Here is an 18,036-nt window from a genome sequence, read left to right on the forward strand (position 1 = left end):
CCATCTCTCTGTGTCTTTATCTGCTAAATGGAGATTTAATGAGTAGGAGAGAGACACGAAGGAAACCGCTGTTTGTGAGGGGGTGGTAGCACTGGCTGTCAGTGTGGTGCCATCTCTGTCTGTTCATGTGAGTACAGAGTCACGGCACAGTGCAGCAGCTCTCCTTCACTCATGTGGCTGCAGCATTATCATAAAACCTATCAACCCTAAATGAGTAGTTAAGCCACCAATGGATTCTGTCATCATTCACTCACCTTCATGTCTTTCCAAACATTTATGATTCACAAAAATGTTTAGCAGAATCTCAGAGGTGCTCTAATACACAAAATCAAGGTGGATAAGGATTAGGGGTTTTAAACTGCAGAAAAGAAGTAAAAAGCACCATAAAAGTATCATAGTAGACCATAAGTCTTCTGTAGCCTTAGATGGAGTTGTTTGTGGCAAGTGTGTAGGTTTGACATAATGGCAGACAACGGACATTTAATTGTTCGATCAGAATTTTTGCTTCGGGAAATTTATTAGTCACTGGATATTCGTGATCCCGTTCTGAAGGCCCGGTCTGAATCAAATGATACACGAACCCACTCCGAAGGTCTGATCTAAATCAAATAATTTGTTTTTTGTCTTTAATTTGTTTCTTGGTGTGTGGATCAAACTGAAATTTTGATTTTCGAGGTCCCACATGGTTCAGATATTAAGGGTCACACAGTTAAGGGACTTTTTTACTGTATTTATTAAGCAAGCATGCATTAAATTAGAATTGAAGTGATATAATTTATAATTTTACAAACGATTCCTGTTTCAAATAAATGGTGTTCGTTTGAACGTTGTATTCATTAAAGAATAGAAAAATTTGCAAAAATATTTTGGCTGTTTTACACAATGATAATAATTAGAAATGTTTCTTGAGGAGCATATTAGAATGATTTCTACAGGATCCTATTACACTGAAGACTGGAGTGATGATGCCGAAAATTCAGCTCTGCATCACATGAATAAATTATTCAAATAGAAGTAGTTTTTTTAATTATTTGGATAATGAATGTTTTACTGTTTTTTTTTTTATCAAATAAATGCTGTCTTGCTGAGCATAAGACATGCTACGATTATATGTATTACTTATAATTACACTATATTCCAACTATTCTAAAGTCATAGCTTAAAATGGATATTTAAAAATGGCATTTGTTGTCCTGTATTGCAAATATTTTTTTAAATGCTAATGTAATAATATCAGAGAGCTATTTTCAGTGAATGAGTCACTTTCATTCTATGCAAAAGAGCAGTCTGAATATACTATCTTTTCATTTTGTGTTTCACGGACGAAAGGAAGGGAAGGTTTGGAATAACATGAGGATGTAAAACAAATTGATTCAAACAGGGACATTGAAGGCAATAGACAAGTTGAGCAGTGGGGTAAAGCTTCTCTTTGAAGTAAAAAATGGAGCAGAAGCTAAAAATAGAGGCGCCTTGGCTCATTTTCCTTTAACAACCATTTTGCGGAACAGATCAGAAAAACTATTCACAGAACGGAAGATTTTCCCCTTGCTGACGTCGTTCAGAGATTAAGGTCTTTCTGTTCTCAACATGAACCAGAACTTCATGAAATCAGTTTTGTGACTTCAGAAAGGGATTTATCTTACCATAGTCCTTACCATAGTTTTCAGATAGTACTGTTGATAAAAACACAAAAGTTATGCTTGCCTCTAGAAGTCCATCACTGCTGAGATGTGTGGGCCAATCAGATCACAGATGTGCCTCTGCATATTGGCATCCGATGTAAGATGATGTGTTATATGTTGCATGATTTTCCTCAAGGATTTCTGTGTTTGACAGATGTAGCTTGTACCATTTTTGACCTGCATGAAAGACTGTCCACAAGCCCACACATTGCCTTGTGAACGTCCCTCTAATTTCCAATAATGGCTTGAAGTCCTCTTGTTGTCAGGCTAAACTAATATTTTCGAGGTCATAGCCTTTATTTCTGGAAAAGTGAATGTTATGATGAGCTAAAAATGTTTCAATACCATTATGGATTAGAAAAAGCTAGTCGCCCATTTCAAGAAATGTTATATGTTTATAAGATGCCAGGCTCGTGAGGAATATGACACTTGATCAATGTCTTGAGATCTCTGGTGTTGATGACAACCTAGAACCCTTTTTATAATGGCATTTTTGGGCAGAAATCAATAGTCTTTCTAAAATTAATGCCACTTTGCTTACAGAAATGAATCCTTAACCACATATCCTATTGATTTTTCTCTCTGCAGGAGTGTGTGGTTGTTGTGGAGCGCTGAGGCCACGCTACAAGAGACTGGTGGACAACATCTTCCCTGAAGACCCTGAGGTAATGGCATTCCCTCTCTTCAACTCCATCCATCACAGAGAGTCCATTTACAGTCAAACAGCCCTTGTTCGCCGCTCAAACTGCTTATTTGCAATTGCATTTATGTTCTTGGCAGATGCTTGCTTTTCGAGATCACTTAAAGGGGTTATATGATGTTTTTTTAAAGATCATTATTTTGTGCATTTGGTGTTGACATGCTTTAATGTTCAAAAAACACATTATTTTTCAAATATTGTACATTATTGTAGATCCTCTATGTCCCACCTCTCTCAACATGTCATTTTCTACAAAGTCCCTCCTTCTGACAAGTCTGCTCTGATTGGCCAACTGACCCAGTGCACTGTGATTAGCCGAACACCGCAAGCATTCATCGAAAATATAACAACCCTTTCCATAATCGTGAGCTTCATCTTTCAAAATAAATGTAAAGATAATAATATGTTAATAATGTCCTTTGTTTAAACATCATTTCAAGCCCAAAGAGGAACAGAGTAGTGTGACAGACACAGTGATGAAGCTCCTATGTGTTTGCAGTACACAAGCTACAGATGGTTAAGACAGCTGACTCCACTTTTTTGCGGCATTATGCAAATATTTCCACATAGTGATGTAGAGATGTGGGGGCGTGTTTGAACGTGCCGTTTAGGGGGCGTGGCAGAGTCTTAACTTTGATGAAGAATATCTCTTTGGATTTGAGACTTTAGTCTTTGCAACTTTACAGATCTTCTTTATGCACCAAGAGCTTGTAACACTCCAAAGAGAAAGGAAAAATTTAAATCACATCATATGACCCCTTTAAATGAAAGAGCATTAGTGTGTAAGAGGCAGTTACCTTAGCAGGTGTCCAAGGTACCCTTTTTTATTTTTAAAGATCTGAAAAATAATGCTGTTAAATGTGATCTTCAGCAAATCTCAAAATGTATATATATATTTTCTTACTTTGATTATAATTTTGATACTTGAATTCCCTTGTATGATTAGATTAGAATTTTGACAATGATACACTACCATTTAAAAGTTTGTTTTTGTTTATTAAAAAAAAAACTAAAAACTTTTATTTAGAATAGATGCATTAAATTGGTTCAAAGGTAACAGTAAAACTGTTATTAAATTAGAAAAGATTTCTGTTTCAAATAAATGCTGTTCTTTTTTATCAAAGAAAAACCTAAAAAAAACGTACCAACCTCAAACTTTGAATGATAACACACTTTTACAGATTAAAACATGTACGTCTTGCCCTCTTCAAAGTGTGATGTGTCAATGATATTGACCCTTTCTCTCTCTCTGTTTGTGTGTGTTTGTCTGTAGGATGGATTGGTAAAGGCCAACATGGAGAAGCTGACTTTTTATGCTCTGTCGGCTCCAGAGAAGTTGGATCGGATTGGGGCGTACCTGTCTGAGAGACTGTCTCGTGATGTAGCTAGACACCGTTATGGGTACTGAAATACATAACAAGCGTGATCTGATATACCCATCTTTTGATTTGTAATGCACGTTTTTCTTTCACCTGTTTCTCTTGCCCATATTCAGTGTGTGTTTGTCTCTTCAGGTATGTGTGTATTGCGATGGAAGCCCTCGACCAGCTGCTAATGGCCTGCCACTGTCAGAGTATCAACCTGTTCGTGGAGAGTTTCCTGAAGATGGTGCGGAAACTCCTGGAGGCAGACAAACCCAACCTGCAAATCCTGGGAACAAACTCTGTATGTACAAACTGTTGTATGGTAGTAGACCACATTTTTTGCCACATTTTGTTAGCAAAAGTGTGTAAAATGGCCCTTTTAATGCTCTGTATTTTGGACCCAATGTACAGTGAAAGTTTGTTTTATATAAAACATTTGCTGATGAATCTTGTTGATGAGCAATAAAATCAAGTTCAATTATAGATCAAAATGAGTAATCTAGGGCGTTGAACATGCACCCACATTAAACGTATAAAATACAATGCTTAAACTGAGAGTGACTAACCCATTTTATTTCATCCTGTTTTATCCAGAACTCTCTTAGCTACTGCATGCTGCAGATATCAGTCATATATAAAAATTTATTTCTCAGTGGTGTTTCACAATGACATTATTGCCCTGGAAATGCTAGGAAAGAGATGCTTTAGTCATAATTGCACCCCCATCTGTTTTCTGAAGTTTCATCAGGTTCTGCAAAAGCCAAATTGCATAATAATAGGAAGGAAATGTAGGTCCAGAATTTGCGATGCAGTTATTCATTAATTACAGATTTGATATGCAGGCACTAGTTTAAAATGAGTCATTAAATCATCTAGGTTACAGGGTCTCATTTATCAGTTCTCTACCATTTCTATATTAAGGCATTTTATTTTAATTTTATTCATGACCTTGGTGATCTTGATCTAAAATTGCTGAAATCTATAAATAAGCTTAACCTGTTAAATTATAAAAGATTGGGTTCATTTTTAGTATGTAACAAATTCGGTGAGACTGTATATAACAGATTAGTTGTTCATGTACATTGAAATATTAATATACATGCAAATATCTGAATCTGTGAAATTATATGTGAATATATGATGCATGAGTTTCATGGCATTTCTATAACCATTTAAATCTGCATTACTTAATGAACCTGTCCTAATCTTAAAATAATGTATTAATGTTATTAGTTTAATTAACTACCGTGCAAGGGAACCCTATTCTCCTACAGTCTATGGATATTCATTATTATTGTTTGTAGGTGTCAGAAAAGCTTTTATTGTCTAATAATGATGATGAGGTGAAAGTGCTGTTGATTGGGGTTAATGTAGAACAAAACAACATCACATTAACATATAATCTTTGATAATGCCATCTCATAATCACCCACTCATTGGCCCTGGGTGGAGCAGCATTTGCAGAATTTTCAAGGAAATGGGTTTTTAACCTGATTTGGCTTTGGTTTGTCTAGGTATGTAATTTATTTATTTCTATTTAATTACTCTCATTTTGCAGTTTGTGAAGTTTGCTAACATCGAGGAGGACACCCCCTCGTATCATCGCAGTTACGATTTCTTTGTGTCGCGGTTTAGTGAGATGTGCCATTCCAACTATGAGGACCCCGACTTCCGCACCAAGTGAGCAAACACACATGCACACATCTGGCAGTTTGCAGTCAGTGTAGACAGACAGACAGTTAGTTCGTTAGTAGGGGTCTAATTGTATTTTTTACACTTTTTGATGTTGCGTGACAGATCGCTGTATAAACGCCTTACTTTAAAAGGCAGTGTGGAGTTTGAGTGAGCGTGATCATCCCTTATTCTTTACTACTAGTTTTAATGCAAAATAAACTAACAAATCATGCATCATGCCTCAATCAGTGTTTCAGCTGTGGAAAGACATCAATGAAACAGCTTGAAACAAAATGTCATGTTACATTTCATTTACCTCTCGCAAGTCATCAGTGTCCAATGTCCACAGCCCGTTAGTTCCCTATAGAGAAATAAAGAGCATTTTGCGAAATATAAGACTATATGCTCTGATTTTTTTTTACTTTACCTGTTAGTGATATCTTAATTATTGTATGTGTTAATAAATCTGTTATGAAACAGCCACGTTCTGACAGCCACTGTGTAAATGAATATATTTCAACAACAAATAGAAATGTTGTAATATAGAAGTTAATTTAAAAATGGCATTATGTGCAATGTATGTTTTCATAAAAAAATTTTTAAGTTAAGTGTTAAATATTATATTTAAAAATAAATAATAATGTATTAATAAAATTAATAAAATATTAATTATATAATAAAAGTACAGCAGTTTACAGTAGTTTACAGCAGAAACAGAGGTAGATTTTTATCCCCAAGTAAATAGTAATTATTATTTAATTTATTTAAAGAAAGAGCAACTTGTTCAGTAAACCACTGTTTTATAATATATATATATTTTTTAAATAATAAAAGACTGTTTAGTTTGTCCCCCTGATGTACCGAAACCATACCGAACCATGACATCAAAACCGAGGTACGTACCAAACAATCATTTTTGTGTAACAGTACACCCCTGATAGATAGATAGATAGATAGATAGGTGGATAGATAGATAGAGAACATTAAAGAGAATATGCATGCTATACACACATTTTTCACATCTAATTGAACACTTCCTCATCTCAGAATCCGAATGGCTGGCATCAAAGGTCTACAGGGAGTAGTGAGGAAGACTGTAAACGATGAGTTGCAGGCGAACATCTGGGACCCTCAGCACATGGACAAGATCGTCCCCTCACTGCTCTTCAATCTGCAGTGTGGTGAACGTACAGAGAGGTGAGAGAGAGTGTTTTGGGCTTAAACTGGCTACTCATATGGGACACAAACTTGTCTTCCTCCAGGGATGCTTGGTGGCTCTCGCGGCTGAATCCTCCATTGAAATCCAAGTAATATAATCTGTATGAAATTATCTTGTAATTACAAAACAGTTGTGATTGGTTCAGCCATTAAGCCCCACCCTTTTCTAGAACCACCTCATGCATTTCAACTGCCATTCTGCCTGCTTATTCTATTTGTGTGGGTGAGAATCAGCATCTCACTTTCTTTGCACCTACAGTCAGATGCCTACAAGAAAATAACCTGAGATATTGTCCCTGGAAGTGGAAGATCATGCCGTGATCCTTTGAGTTTTCTTATGTGTTTTCCTTTAACTGTTTTACTGGACTAACCTCTTTTAAAAGTTACTAGGTTTTTTAAAATTTCAATAGTAAATTAGAGAAAAAAATAGAAGTAATTAGAATATAAAAAAATCTAAAATACATTAAAACAGTAATATTCATAAATATTATTACAATTTAAAATAAATGTGGTGCCACAGCCAAATTTTCAGCATCATTACTCCAGTCTTCAGTGTCACATGATCCTTTAGAAATAATTTTACTATGCTGATTTGCTGCCGAAGATAAATGTATTATTATCAATGTTTAAAACAGTTGTGCTGCTTAATATTTATGGAAAACCCTGATAAATTTTGTCAGGATTCCTTGATAAATAGAAAGTTGAAAATAGAAAGTCTTTTCTGTCACTTTTGGAAAAAAAAAAAAAACCCTGACTTTTAAATTTTGCTTTAGTACAAAATGTAGCAATGTTTGAAATTTGAAATCAAAATTGATTTATGAATCACTTCCATTATAATCAACAAAGCTGGCTCCTGATGATGCGCCCCCTACGCAGCCATAAATACACCACGGGTGGAGACATAAATTACCCCTTTCTGCTGTTTGCTATGTGCTAATTGGCGTTAGATGTAAAGGGCAGCTGATAATTAACTCGTCCTGTGAGATGTGCACAGTTCAGATGGGCAGGACAGCGAGGCTGGTTTAGTGCAAGCACTGCAGTGGACTAAAACACAATCTGCTTTTATTTCTGGTCAACTAAACAGTCCAGCATCCTTCTTGACGTGTGGCAGGAGGCTTTTAGTTGAGGTGAGAAGAGTTTCTGCAGATTCAGCCCAGCGTCATGTGGTTATATGACAAAGGGACTGTGAGTGGAGCAGCAGGCTGACTGACAGCAGGCTGTGTGAGGGCAGAGGAACAGAGTGATTAATTAAAGATGAGACAAAGCCTGAGACACCCTCAGCCCTTACATTTTTTTACACACACACACACACACACACACACACACACACACACACACACACACACACAAACGTTTTTGTGAAAAGTGGGGACATCCCATAGGCGTAATGGTTTTTATACTGTACAAACTGTATATTCTATGGCCCTACACCAACCCTACACCTAACCCTCACAGGAAACTTTGTGCATTTTTACTTTCTCAAAAAAACTCATTCTGTATGATTTATAAGCATTTTGAAAAATGGGGACATGGGTTATGTCTTCATAAGTCACCCTCTCCTTGTAATACCTGTGTCATACCCATGTTATTATACAGAGTTGTGTCCTGATATGTCACAAAAACATGCCCACACACACACACACCAGGAAGCTCATACAGGAAGTTTTCCATTATACATAACATGATGTCAGACTTTCATGCTCCTACGTTATTCAAAAAAACATTTTCGTAATCTCTGTTTTGTCTGTTTTCTTTTAAAAAAATTTACCTGAGAAGCAAAATATGTATGATAATCAGACTTGATAAGTCTCAAATGAACAGTATTGTTGCCGAAACAAGTTTTTTTTTTAAATGTGAAGTGAAGTGACATTCAGCCAAGTATGGTGACCCATACTCAGAATTTGTGCTCTGCATTTAACCCATCCGAAGTAAAAACATCAGAACATTCCTAAGATAGATATACTTTAGGCAAAACGTGTTTAAGTACTTGACGAGACTAATGAATCTCTACTATTTTAGAGGACTGTCTTGCCTTTAATGTTACTAAGGAATTTTTAAAGAAATTTCAGTAGTAACAATGTTAGAACTACTGTAAAATATTAAACTGAACGATTTTATGGAGTTGCATTGTTGTAGTTGTAATACAAGGTTTAATTGGATGCATTATTATTATTTTGTTTTAATTTTAATTTCAGACTTAAAAACAGAAATAGCACAAGTTTTTACTTATTCTGTAGTTGTCCTGTTTTCTTGTGAAAAAAAAAAATTAAGAAACATTTGCTTGAGAAGCAAAATATGAACTAATAAGAAACTGTAAGATTCATGTGATTATAGTTGCTGTAGCATATTTAGCTTTTAATATTCTAGACAATGGTGTTTAGAAATTTCAAAAGTAAATGTTTTTTCAAAATATTATAATTATTATCAGATGTTAAACTGAAAGATTTTTATAGCTGTAGAAAGAATTTTTGTTGTATGAAATATTGTATTATAACTAAATTTGGATTAAATGGAGATTAGCCAATTATAATAGAAGTCTTACAGTTGCAGTACCAGGAAAACTGTTTTTCTAAATGTATCTAAATTATAACATTTTAAGTGCAAGAATCCTTGAGATGCACTGCTAAAAACAACAGTTTTTACTTGTAAACACCCTTTTTTTGTCAGTACGTCTTTATTCAGCTTCTTCTCAGAAACCAAAGCTGTGTTTAAATCCTCAGTTGAGAAGAGCTGAAAATAAAAAGCCTCCCTCTCTTTGTTTCCTCTGCAGTCGCTCTCCCTCCCCGCTGCAGGCCAGTGAGAAGGAGAGAGAAAGCCCAGCCGAGCTGACGGAGCGCTGCCTTCGGGAACTGCTGGGCCGGTCCGCCTATGGCAACATCAAGAACGCAGTCACCCCTGTGCTTATGTAAGAGACCTAGCACATATCGCATCTGTCAGCTTAAGTTATGAAGGTTGAGAATTTCATTTTGTAAACCTATGTGGGTATTGCTTCAGTTTTTAAGTTATAGCTGTATGCCACTTAAGATTAAGTAAATTTGTCTTGTAATTGTAGTCTGTTAATGTGGCATTTCAATAAGGGACTAAGAGTAATTCTGAATACTTAATACACGTTTTCAGTGTTCGGTTTAATTAATCTCACTGCGGGTGGAGTGAATCTCATCTTTGAGTCACTTTTGGCTTCATTTCTCAAGCTGAAGGTCTGTTCTCTCACCGCAGGCATCTTGATAATCACTCGCTGTGGGAAGGCAAAACATTTGCAGTGCGCTGCTTTAAGATCATCATGTACTCCATTCAGGTGAGTTCAGAATCTAAGCTCGCTTGTTGTTATTATTAAAAAAGAAGAAATGGAAGAAAAAATTATAATTAAATGATTTATTCAAACATATACTGATGTTTACCTAATAAAAAAAAATACATGCATTGATTTTTATTTATTTCGAAAATTTAATTTAATTATTTAATATATTTTTTTATTATTTAAAATTTATAATAAATAATTTTGGGTGGCACAAGCCAAACATGTTTAAAGCTTTATTTAACCTTTTTAAAATTTAAATAATATATTAGAATTTTTGCATTGGTTACAATAGTGAAGCAAAAGTTAATATTTTAAATATGTTAGTATATACTATATATACGTTTTATTTTATTCTCTCTTTTTTTTTTAAATGATGTTATGTATCCTCTCTTCTTTGTCTGTCTTTCTTTCTTTGCCTCCAGTCCCAGCATTCTCATCTGGTCATCCAGCAGCTCTTGGGCCATTTGGATGCCAACAGTAAGAGCTCAGCCACAGTGCGTGCTGGGATAGTAGAGGTCCTTCTGGAGGCGGCTGCCATCGCTGCCAGTGGCTCTGTTGGTGAGTATGGATTTACAGCCTGGTTAATGTGAATCACTACCATGTAGTGCATATCATGTATTTTTTCACCTGTGCTCAGTATCTGGGTCACTCTCCCCCAGACGTTAAGCCTTCTGGGAGAACAGAACTGTGACATTGCATCTGACCCAATCTAGATTTCAGCCAAAAATATACATTTCACAGCCTGACTCTACTCTCTGACATCAAGTCAGTGCTCACACCTAATATCCAGTGTGAAAGCCCTTCACACCTCCTCTTGCAGCACTGCTGCCGACCCAAAGGGGGCGACGCCACCTGCAGCTTTAAGCCAGAACCATGAAAACTGATTCATTTTCAGGTCACTTGGACCATTTGGAGATTTAAATATTTTAGTTATAAAAATGTTCTTATATACATGTATATATGTACAACCCGAATTCCGGAAAAGTTGGGACGTTTTTTAAATTTTAATAAAATGAAAACTTTCAAATCACATGAGCCAATATTTTATTCACAATAGAACATAGATAACATAGCAAATGTTTAAACTGAGAAAGTTTACAATTTTATGCACAAAATGAGCTCATTTCAATTTTGATTTCTGCTACAGGTCTCAAAATAGTTGGGACGGGGCATGTTTACCATGGTGTAGCATCTCCTTTTCTTTTCAAAACAGTTTGAAGACGTCTGGGCATTGAGGCTATGAGTTGCTGGAGTTTTGCTGTTGGAATTTGGTCCCATTCTTGCCTTATATAGATTTCCAGCTGCTGAAGAGTTTGTGGTCGACTTTGACGTATTTTTCGTTTAATGATGCGCCAAATGTTCTCTATAGGTGAAAGATCTGGACTGCAGACAGGCCAGGTTAGCACCCGGACTCTTCTACGACGAAGCCATGCTGTTGTTATAGCTGCAGTATGTGGTTTTGCATTGTCCTGCTGAAATAAACAAGGCCTTCCCTGAAATAGACGTTGTTTGGAGGGAAGCATATGTTGCTCTAAAACCTTTATATACCTTTCAGCATTCACAGAGCCTTCCAAAACATGCAAGCTGCCCATAACGTATGCACTTATGCACCCCCATACCATCAGAGATGCTGGCTTTTGAACTGAACGCTGATAACATGCTGGAAGGTCTCCCTCCTCTTTAGCCCGGAGGACACGGCGTCCGTGATTTCCAACAAGAATGTCAAATTTGGACTCGTCTGACCATAAAACACTATTCCACTTTGAAATAGTCCATTTTAAATGAGCCTTGGCCCACAGGACACGACGGCGCTTCTGGACCATGTTCACATATGGCTTCCTTTTTGCATGATAGAGCTTTAGTTGGCATCTGCTGATGGCACGGCGGATTGTGTTTACCGACAGTGGTTTCTGAAAGTATTCCTGGGCCCATTTAGTAATGTCATTGACACAATCATGCCGATGAGTGATGCAGTGTCGTCTGAGAGCCCGAAGACCACGGGCATCCAATAAAGGTCTCCGGCCTTGTCCCTTACGCACAGAGATTTCTCCAGTTTCTCTGAATCTTTTGATGATGTTATGCACTGTAGATGATGAGATTTGCAAAGCCTTTGCAATTTGACGTTGAGGAACATTGTTTTTAAAGTTTTCCACAATTTTTTTACGCAGTCTTTCACAGATTGGAGAGCCTCTGCCCATCTTTACTTCTGAGAGACTCTGCTTCTCTAAGACAAAGCTTTTATAGCTAATCATGTTACAGACCTGATATCAATTAACTTAATTAATCACTAGATGTTCTCCCAGCTGAATCTTTTCAAAACTGCTTGCTTTTTTAGCCATTTGTTGCCCCCGTGCCAACTTTTTTGAGACCTGTAGCAGGCATTAAATTTTAAATGAGCTAATTAAGTGGATAAAATTGTAAACTTTCTCAGTTTAAACATTTGCTACGTTATGTTCTATTGTGAATAAAATATTGGCTCATGTGATTTGAAATTCCTTTAGTTTTCATTTTATTAAAATTTAAAAAACGTCCCAACTTTTCCGGAATTCGGGTTGTATGTATGTGTGTGTGTGTGTGTACACCATGTGGGTATACATATTTAAGAAAAATTTACTTGAGAAGCAAAATATGTGTTAATAAGATGGTCAGATTAATGTGACACTATAGTTGCTAGACTGTCTTGCTTTTAATGTTGTAGACAAGGGTGTTTACTGTTTAGAAATTTCAGTGGTAGGTGTTTTAAAAAAATATTAGACTTATTATCAAATATTGAACTGAAAGATTTTATAAAGCTGTGGCAAGAATTTCTGTTACATGCGATATTATAATGTATTGTATTGAAAATTATGTTCAAATTCTTAATATCACAGAACTTCACATAAACACAGGCTTTCAGAATATTTTCAGTCGCTGTTTGGATGAAGTAAAACCACATAACAGAGAACATTTGGGTCATTTTTGCATTTTCTTCTTTCACTGCTCATAATCCTAACCTTGAAAGTATAGAACTGTGCATTATATAATATCCTTATAATTGAATAAATAGTTGTAACCTGGCTCAGAGGAAGAAGGGACTCAGATTTTCTGCTTAATGAGTAATACAAGACTTCTTCACCATGCAAATTGCTGTCTGAAGCAAAAATGCTATGAAATGCACAATATATTTTGTGAGATCGTGTTACTTACTTGCTAGTAGGGCTGGGACAACGATGACCTCGACGCAAAAAATACGTCGACGCAAAATATGCGCATCGATTCGTCGACCTGTTTTTATTTCTCTAAAAAACGTTTGCAAAACGTTTACCTTATGTGCGCTGAATATACGTGATGGCCGGATCAACATTCTGTCCAATGTTATATAACCAATCCAGGGGTTTTTCTGCATTGATCTTTTTTTTTTTTGGCGACTGTCAAAGCCTTATTTGATCGCTGAGTGAATGACTGTGCTGCTGCGCCTGACAGGGCGCGTACGAGAGAGAGCCCCGCTGCGCGCGTGCACTCACAGTCTTCAAACAACACGAGCGCTTCTTGCTCGCTCTCTCTCTCTCTCTCTCTCTCTCTCTCTCCCTCGTGCATATTAACCAAAATCATTAGACACGATAGAAAAAGGGCGGAACGCCAAAGTTTCATGTGGAGCATTCGGAGATTTTTTTTTCTCCATGACAGGCTGCTGGCTCCCACTGTTAATTTTTATTTTTTATTTTTTGGAAAAGCACTCTCTGTATTAGCTTAAAGCTCTAAAGTTTACATTGGTTACTGTATTCTTTCAATTGCTCTAAACAAGTATTTTGGGTGACCTTTTTTATTGAATACTAGACATCAAGTTGTTGTTATTTTCATCTGAAAGAAGAACTTTTTTTAAGTAAGCTAGGCCCTATGTGTTCAGTAAGCTTGTTTCAGTAAGCTATGTGTTTTCAAGGCTTCAAGGTTTTATTAAATGCTATCTCTATACAAATGCAAAGTAATGCATTCTTAGTCAGTCTTTTATTTTGTAATTTTAAGAGCAATAAACATATATTGCAATGTTAAGGAATTCATGTTTTTTTCATTCAGATATGTAAATCAACATGTATAAATTGTTAGTAGTCAATTAATGGGGAGATAATCGAAATCGAATCGGTCTGGGAAAAATTAATCGTTAGATTAATCGGTGCATCGAAAAAATAATCGCTAGATTAATCGTTTAAAAAATAATCGTTTATCCCAGCCCTACTTGCTAGTCATTATGACAGTTTTAATTTGTTCACAAATTGGACACCTTGAGATGATTGCACCGGATATCTCAATTTGTGCTTGTTTAGGCTGCTCAGCTGTGATGTTTTGTTTTGTTTTGTTTTTTTACTTTTTGGGGAGTCGTGGCCTAATGGTTAGAGAGTCGGACTCCCAATCGAAAGGTTGTGAGTTCGAGTCCCGGGTCGGCAGGAATTGTGGGTGGGGGGAGTGCATGTACAGTTCTCTCTCCACCTTCAATACCACGACTTAGGTGCCCTTGAGCAAGGCATCGAACCCCCAACTGCTCCCCGGGCGCCGCAGCATAAATGGCTGCCCACTGCTCCAGGTGTGTGCTCACAGTGTGTGTGTGTGTTCACTGCTCTGTGTGTGTGTGCATTTCGGATGGGTTAAATGCAGAGCACAAATTCTGAGTATGGGTCACCATACTTGGCTGAATGTCACTTCACTTCACTTTTTTTTTTTTTCTGCATAGCGTGCATATATTATAAATGTGTGTATTTATTACTTATTTTAGGTCCCACAGTGTTGGAGGTTTTCAACACGCTGCTCCGGCATCTGAGGCTCAGTGTGGACTATGAGCTCACAGGATCCTACGAGTGCACTAACATCGGCACCAAAATCATCAAGGAGCATGAGGAGAGACAGCTACAGGAAGCCGTCATCAGGACTATCGGTGTGTGTGTATGAGCATAACATGACCCACATTTCAATCTTCATTTAAATTTTCATTTTTTTAATTACTATGGTCTGTGTGTTTTGAAATCAGGCTCATTTGCAAACACGTTACCGACGTACCAGCGTTCTGAGGTGATGCTCTTCATCATGGGAAAGGTCCCTATTCCAGGAATGCATCCCACGCTGCCCTCTACAGGCTCAGGGTGAGCACTGCAGCCACTATTCTGTCCCTAAAAGTTTATGGTTGTCAATGAAAATTCTCAAAAAAAAAAAAAAAAAACACACGGACTCAAACTAAATAATTCATTTGCAAAATCACTGTTTTACCCTTAAAACTAATTAGATGAAACTTGAAATTTATGAGGTGAACATACTGTATTTACTTCTGTCTTTACTGCAGGCCTGAGGGCAACCGAATGATCCAAGTAATGCTGTTGAAGTCCTTGAGACAGGTGAACTCTCTACCTGCTTGATGCCTCATGAAAAAGAATTGCATCAAAACACAGATTTGATGTTGTAAAGATCATGTTTCTCTCTTTCTTTTTAGGTCACATGTGGTTTCCAGACGACCAACATGCTGACAGCTCTTCCCAACTCTTTTCTGGACCCACTGCTGTCATTTGCTCTGCTAGAAGATGCAGAAATTCGACTGTTGGTGCTGGAAATACTGGTCAGCCTTATCGATCGTCATGACAACCTCCCCAAGTTCTCCACCATCAGGTTAGTATCTTTATTGGATTTACACCAATATATATGAAATATGAAACTTTTAAAGTTGTAAGTAATACAATAAAATAGATGTAACCAAGACCAAGCAGGTGGGGAAAAAGTAGAATTAACCAACTCTAATAACCTTCCACTATCTCATCAAAGCTTAGTGGATAAAACCAAGCCCTGCTCTACATTAATTAAATATTCAGTTTTTGAATTAGATGTGTCATAAAGAAGGTAAATGCAGGTCATTTGACTGTCAATAAGAAAATCAGAGCTCCCCTTCCTACAATAAACTGAGCTTTACTATGGTTTCATGTTTTGCTTATTTCCCCATGCAGTATCATCTCTGATATCTCTGTGCTTAAACTCAAAGTGGACAAGTGCTCACGTCAAGACAACCTCTTCATGAAAAAGGTACAACAACCCTATAATCATCACTCAACTTCCTGCTTTTATCATTCTGATCTGAAGTCAGTGCTTCTGTTGGGTCTTCATGAGAGAATGCATGCATGTCCAAAGGGTTTTAAGTGTGTTGACAGTGATATCTCTCTGTTTTTAGCATGCCCAGCACCTGTATAGACACATCTATTTGTGCAGTAAGGAACAGAGCAGCGTGCAGCCTCACTTTGAGAAGCTCTACTCACTCCTGGCCCTCGTCAGCATGGAGCTGGCCAACGAAGAGGTGGTGGTGGACCTGATCCGTGTGGCGCTCGCTCTACAGGTGTGCCTTCATTGTGTTTGCGCTTTTAAAATCCCCCTGAAATCTAATTTTTCTGTTTCAACATGGTTTAGTGGTGATGTATTTCAGTATTTGTGCTCATCTTCCTATGTCGCTTTCTGTCCAGGACTTGGCTCTGAGCAGTGAGGAGATGTTACCGGTGTATAACCGCTGTGCTGTTCATGCTCTGTCCTCTGCTTACCTTAACCTCATCAGTCAGCTCACCACAGTGCCAGCGTTCTGCCAGCACGTTCATGAGGTCAGTGCCACTCTGGAGTCTCTCAGTCACTACCAGTTTTTGGGAACTGTATTGAATAAAATGTTTAGATGGATAAAGCATACAAACCTTTTTGCAGGTGATTGAAATGAGACAAAAAGAAAGTCCTTACCTGTTACCTGAGGATGTCTTCATTGAAAACCCAAAGTAAGACAAAGTATGAGTCATCGGAGTTGTTTTATTTAATGTGATATATTATGTTCAACTATTCAGAAAGGATGCATTAAATTGAACATAAGTGCCAATAAAGATATTTATAACATTTCAAAAGATTTATATTTCAAATGAATGCTATTCATCTATCATGCTTATTCGATTCATCAAAGAATCCTGAAAAAATATCACAATTTCCACAAAAATATTTTAAGCAGGATAACGGTTTTTAGTTCTATAAGATATGTTTCTTGAGTAACAAATCGGCATATTAGAATGATTTCTGAAGGGTCATGTGACTCTGAAGACTGGAGTAATGGCTGCTTAAAATTCAGCTTTGCCATCCTTATCCATGACATATTCAAACTATTTTTTTTATTAATTAACATTTTGCAAAATTTTAATTATGATTTTTTGCTATCATAAATTGCCGGTCCTCTGTTGATTTCCCAGGATTCCTAAGACACTGGAGAATCTGGAAGGAGATTTGTTGTTCCAACAGGCCAAGATAACTGAGGTTCTTGGAGGAAGCGGCTACAACACTGAGCGACTAGCTACACCTTATGTCCCACAGTTCACAGGTGCATAGATGAGCATTTGGCACCACATCATATACCATGGAAAATGAAAAAAGATTTTCTTTGGTCTCAGTTGTGTGCAATTATCATGCACCAATCAAATCCCAGTGGATAACTGTTCTTCATTGTTTCCTGCTGAATATTCTTTTTCACTTGATAATGTCATATGGCACACTCCTAATGTGTTATGTGTGCCTTTCATGTTGTTTCCAGAAAACAATGCAGTTCTTGTTGTAGATAAGCAGCTACTCAAGCTGTAGCCAGTGCAATCAAGGCATTTCCATTGCAGATTAACTGATCAGCTTTAGTCTAAAGTTGTTTCTGCTTATTATCCGACTGACAGAGATGGATCACATAAACAGTTGATTAATTCCACCCTCTTCCCTTAGATGAGGACCGGCTGTCAAAAAGAAAGAGCGTTGGAGAAACAATATCTCTGCAGGTGGAGGTAGAGTCCAGAAACAGTCCAGAGAAAGAAGAGGTAAAGAAAACATGAAAATATACAATCCATGCAACCCACATTTGGTGTGTTTACATTTTAAAGAAGACATTACAACATTGTTTACTGGTGAAGAGAAACATTTTATTACACGACTTGGTTTTAAAGATGGAAATACATGTATTTACGTTTGATTCTAGATTTTATATATATTAGAATGTTATAATAATATATTTACAGTATTTTTATTTTATACTTTCATGGATGTCCCCACAGTAAGGTTTTTATCTGATGTTTGTTTTTTTCCCCTACA

General features: G+C 36.9%; 1 protein-coding gene across 5 annotated transcripts in view; it reads left to right on the forward strand.

Annotated features, from left to right (window-relative positions):
* The window catches only part of LOC132106499 (protein EFR3 homolog B-like), a 29,656-nt gene that overhangs the window by 9,935 nt on the left and 1,685 nt on the right, over nucleotides 1-18,036 (forward strand). For all 5 annotated transcript variants that reach the window (XM_059512222.1, XM_059512225.1, XM_059512223.1 and 2 more), the window contains 18 exons: nucleotides 2,271-2,347; nucleotides 3,656-3,783; nucleotides 3,897-4,047; nucleotides 5,305-5,426; nucleotides 6,468-6,617; nucleotides 9,409-9,543; nucleotides 9,855-9,933; nucleotides 10,359-10,494; nucleotides 14,684-14,842; nucleotides 14,936-15,047; nucleotides 15,245-15,296; nucleotides 15,392-15,564; nucleotides 15,897-15,972; nucleotides 16,118-16,279; nucleotides 16,404-16,535; nucleotides 16,633-16,700; nucleotides 17,160-17,287; nucleotides 17,674-17,765. In XM_059512222.1, coding sequence (XP_059368205.1) covers nucleotides 2,271-2,347; nucleotides 3,656-3,783; nucleotides 3,897-4,047; nucleotides 5,305-5,426; nucleotides 6,468-6,617; nucleotides 9,409-9,543; nucleotides 9,855-9,933; nucleotides 10,359-10,494; nucleotides 14,684-14,842; nucleotides 14,936-15,047; nucleotides 15,245-15,296; nucleotides 15,392-15,564; nucleotides 15,897-15,972; nucleotides 16,118-16,279; nucleotides 16,404-16,535; nucleotides 16,633-16,700; nucleotides 17,160-17,287; nucleotides 17,674-17,765 — 2,132 coding nt within the window. The remainder of the gene's footprint in view (nucleotides 1-2,270; nucleotides 2,348-3,655; nucleotides 3,784-3,896; nucleotides 4,048-5,304; nucleotides 5,427-6,467; nucleotides 6,618-9,408; nucleotides 9,544-9,854; nucleotides 9,934-10,358; nucleotides 10,495-14,683; nucleotides 14,843-14,935; nucleotides 15,048-15,244; nucleotides 15,297-15,391; nucleotides 15,565-15,896; nucleotides 15,973-16,117; nucleotides 16,280-16,403; nucleotides 16,536-16,632; nucleotides 16,701-17,159; nucleotides 17,288-17,673; nucleotides 17,766-18,036) is intronic.

The sequence above is a fragment of the Carassius carassius genome, chromosome 27 (genome assembly GCF_963082965.1).
Source record: "Carassius carassius chromosome 27, fCarCar2.1, whole genome shotgun sequence".
Taxonomy (NCBI): domain Eukaryota; kingdom Metazoa; phylum Chordata; class Actinopteri; order Cypriniformes; family Cyprinidae; genus Carassius; species Carassius carassius.